This window comes from Tachyglossus aculeatus, chromosome 18, assembly GCF_015852505.1.
Source record: "Tachyglossus aculeatus isolate mTacAcu1 chromosome 18, mTacAcu1.pri, whole genome shotgun sequence".
Lineage (NCBI taxonomy): Eukaryota > Metazoa > Chordata > Mammalia > Monotremata > Tachyglossidae > Tachyglossus > Tachyglossus aculeatus.
In genome coordinates this window covers 22564850-22567987 of record NC_052083.1, presented here as the reverse complement: position 1 = coordinate 22567987, position 3138 = coordinate 22564850, and the positions used below count along the sequence as shown (strand labels likewise).

The 3138-nt window shown below is 41.9% G+C and overlaps 1 protein-coding gene across 1 annotated transcript; it reads left to right on the top strand.

Moving 5' to 3' along the window:
• Positions 1-1302: 1302 nt before the first annotated feature.
• LOC119940059 (olfactory receptor 10A3-like) lies at positions 1303-2247 on the top strand. The gene has a single exon (XM_038760107.1). It carries the CDS (start codon positions 1303-1305, stop codon positions 2245-2247), a length of 945 nt encoding a protein of 314 aa, XP_038616035.1.
• The last annotated feature ends 891 nt before the right edge of the window (positions 2248-3138 follow it).

Sequence of the window (3138 nt, the reverse complement as noted above, 5' to 3'; positions counted from 1 at the left end):
AAGCGCTTGGGAAGTACAAGTTGGCAGGTTATAGAGATGGTCCCTAACCAACAACGGGCTTACAGTCTAGAAGGGGGAGACAGACAACAAAACAAAACATGTAGACAGGTGTCAAAATCGTCAGAACAAATATAATTATAGCTACTTGCACATCATTAACGCTTAACAAATACCATTATTATTATTATTATTATTATATCTTTCTACTCTATTACTTTCTCCTTATCTGTAATTTATTTTAATGTCTGTCTCTCCCACTGGATTGTAAACTCCCTGAGGGCAGAGATCACGTCTACTAACTCTAGTGTACTCTTTCTAGAATTTCGTGTAGTGCTCTGCACAAAGAGCTCAGTGCATATTATCAATCAGTCAATCATATTTATTGAGTTCTTACTGTGTACTAAGTGCTTGGGAGACTATTATGGATTGATTGGTCGGCTGAATATGTTCAGGTGGGTGAAAAATAGGTTAGGGAGGACTACAGTACATCGTTCTGAATGACGTCAATAGGTCACATTGCTTGGCATCACTGGCTGTCGTGTGATCCTTGAGAAGGTGGGAGTTATTCCTCTCTTCAGGGTGGTCAAATGTCTGAAGCCAAACTTGATCATATAGAATACCTGACAGAAGCAAACCTTGTCAACAAAAACTATCTCTGTGCCTGCGTTCCTAGAGGAAGAGCAAGAGTCCTGGCCTAGTAGTCTGTTGAGGCAGACTCAAGTTGTCACTTCGCCTTTTTGGGGCTTCTGGTCTGTGAAGAGAGGTAGGGGTTCGAATCCCATTTCTGACGTTTCTCCCCCTCTTGACTGTAAGCTCACTCTGTACAGGGGGTGTTTCAGTTACATTGTCATATTATTTCTCCCAAACACTCCATGTGATCTTCCAAGTACAGAGTCATAAGTGCTCAATAAGTGTGATGGTTGATTGATTGATTTAGACATGAATAGCAAAGCCCTTTTTATTCTTATAGAAACAGAATCCCACGTTATCTATGACTGTGTAGAATAAAACTCTCCATCTAATGGCAAATCTGCTTCTGTCCTTTTGATCTAGGAATATCTATCATCCATTTTTCAGCTTTGTGGGAAATTTCCCATCCTGGTGATTTGCTCAGTGTATGTAACAAATGCCAAATGGAGATCCCAGAAGAGATGGGAATGCTGATTTCTGATCTCTCACGGATGGCTGGGAATGAAAGTTGAACAGGATGTTAAGTCATTGCTGAAGCCAGATTTCAGAATAGGTTAAACACATGCTGAAGAACATTAACATGCCATTTGCGTTCCTGTTTTCATGCTTGAAATGGTGAGAAGAAACCAGAGTGCTGTGACTGACTTCATTCTCCTGGGTTTTTCCAACTTTCCCAAACTACATTTTCTTCTGTTTGTGGTGTTTTTAATCATTTACTTAATTATCTTGGTAGGAAACACGGTCATTGTCTTCATCATCACCCTGGAACAGAGTCTTCACATTCCTATGTACTTATTCCTGAGAATCTTGTCCATCCTAGAAACTTGCTTCAGTGGAACGATCATCCCTAAAATGCTTGTGATTCTTTCAACGGATCACAAAACCATTTCATTTGCTGGCTGTGCGACACAAATGTATTTCATTCTATTCCTAGGGGTTACGGAATGCTTTCTCCTTTGCTCAATGGCCTATGATCGCTACGTGGCCATCTGTAATCCCCTGCAGTACCCTGTTCTTATGACTAAAACAATTGTCACCAAGCTCACAGCAGGTTCTGTAATTTCTGGTTCAGTTATTGCCGTTATCCAAACCCCTTGGGTATTTAGCTTTCCATTTTGTGGCCACAATAAAATTAACCACCTCTTCTGTGAAACTCCACCGGTACTGGAGCTCGTGTGTGGAGACACCTTCCTCTATGAAATCTATGCCTTTATAGGCACCGTTTCAGTGGTTATGCTTCCTTTCCTGATGATACTTCTGTCCTACACTCGCATCCTCTATACTATTCTGAAAATGTCTTCGACAGCAGGAAGACAAAAAGCCTTCTCCACCTGTGCTTCTCATCTGACTTCTGTGACCCTATTCTATGGCCCAGGTAGTCTCATCTACTTGCAGCCAAAGGCTAGTTACACTGCAGAGAGCAAAGAATTGCTCTCTCTGGCATATGCTCTGCTCACACCCCTGCTAAACCCTCTTATCTACAGTTTGAGAAGCAGTGAGATGAAAGGTGCACTGAAGAAAATATTGAGAAGAAAACTGTGTTCCCCAAAACTGTAGACATTGGGACACTACAGTATAACAATATAACAGCTATATTCCCTGCTCACAATGACCTTACAGACTAGAGGGGAAGACAGGCATTAATATCAATAAATGAATTAGGGATATGTACTTAAGTGCTGTGGGGCTGAGGTAAGGGGTGAATAGAAGGAGCAAATCAGGCAGTTGTAGAAGGGAGTGGGAGAAAAAGAAATGAGGGCTTAGTCAAGGAAGGCCTCCTGGCAGAGATGTGTTGCTCAAGAGTTGAGCAAGAATTGCTCCAGTCTGGTGGCTGCTCTAGGACACAAGTAAGGATGTGCTGAGCTGTCTAGCCCACTTTGCACAGACCAGTGACAACCTGAAGGAAAATTTGTCAGAAAATTGCTTGGAGAAGCAGCGTGGCCTAGTGGAGAGAGCCCAGTCCTGGGTGTCAGTTGGACCTGGGTTCTAATTCTGACTCTGCCACTTGTCTGCTGTGTGACCTTGGGAAAGTTGCTTCACTTCTCTCTGCTTCAGTTACCTTGTCTGGAAAATGGGGATTAATACTGTGAGCCGACGTGGAACAGAGACTGTATTCAACTCAGTCACCCAAGTGCTTAGTACAATGCCTGTCATATAGTAAGCTCTTAACAAATACCATAATTATTGTTATTATTATACCCTTTCACAACTAAGGACTTAATTTAACAGTGCAGAGCTGAAAGCAGAAAATGAATTCCTCCCTTTACTTTCTGTGATCAGTCCCCAGATTCCTCTGTCTCTACCTGCAGATGTTTGCTCCTCAAGGTCAGGGATCAAATCTATAAGCTCTATTGTAGTAATAGTAATAATGGTATTTGCTAAGTGCTTACTATGTGCAAAAAAAACTATATTAAGCACTAGGGAAGAGGCGAAGGCTGGCTACATTCC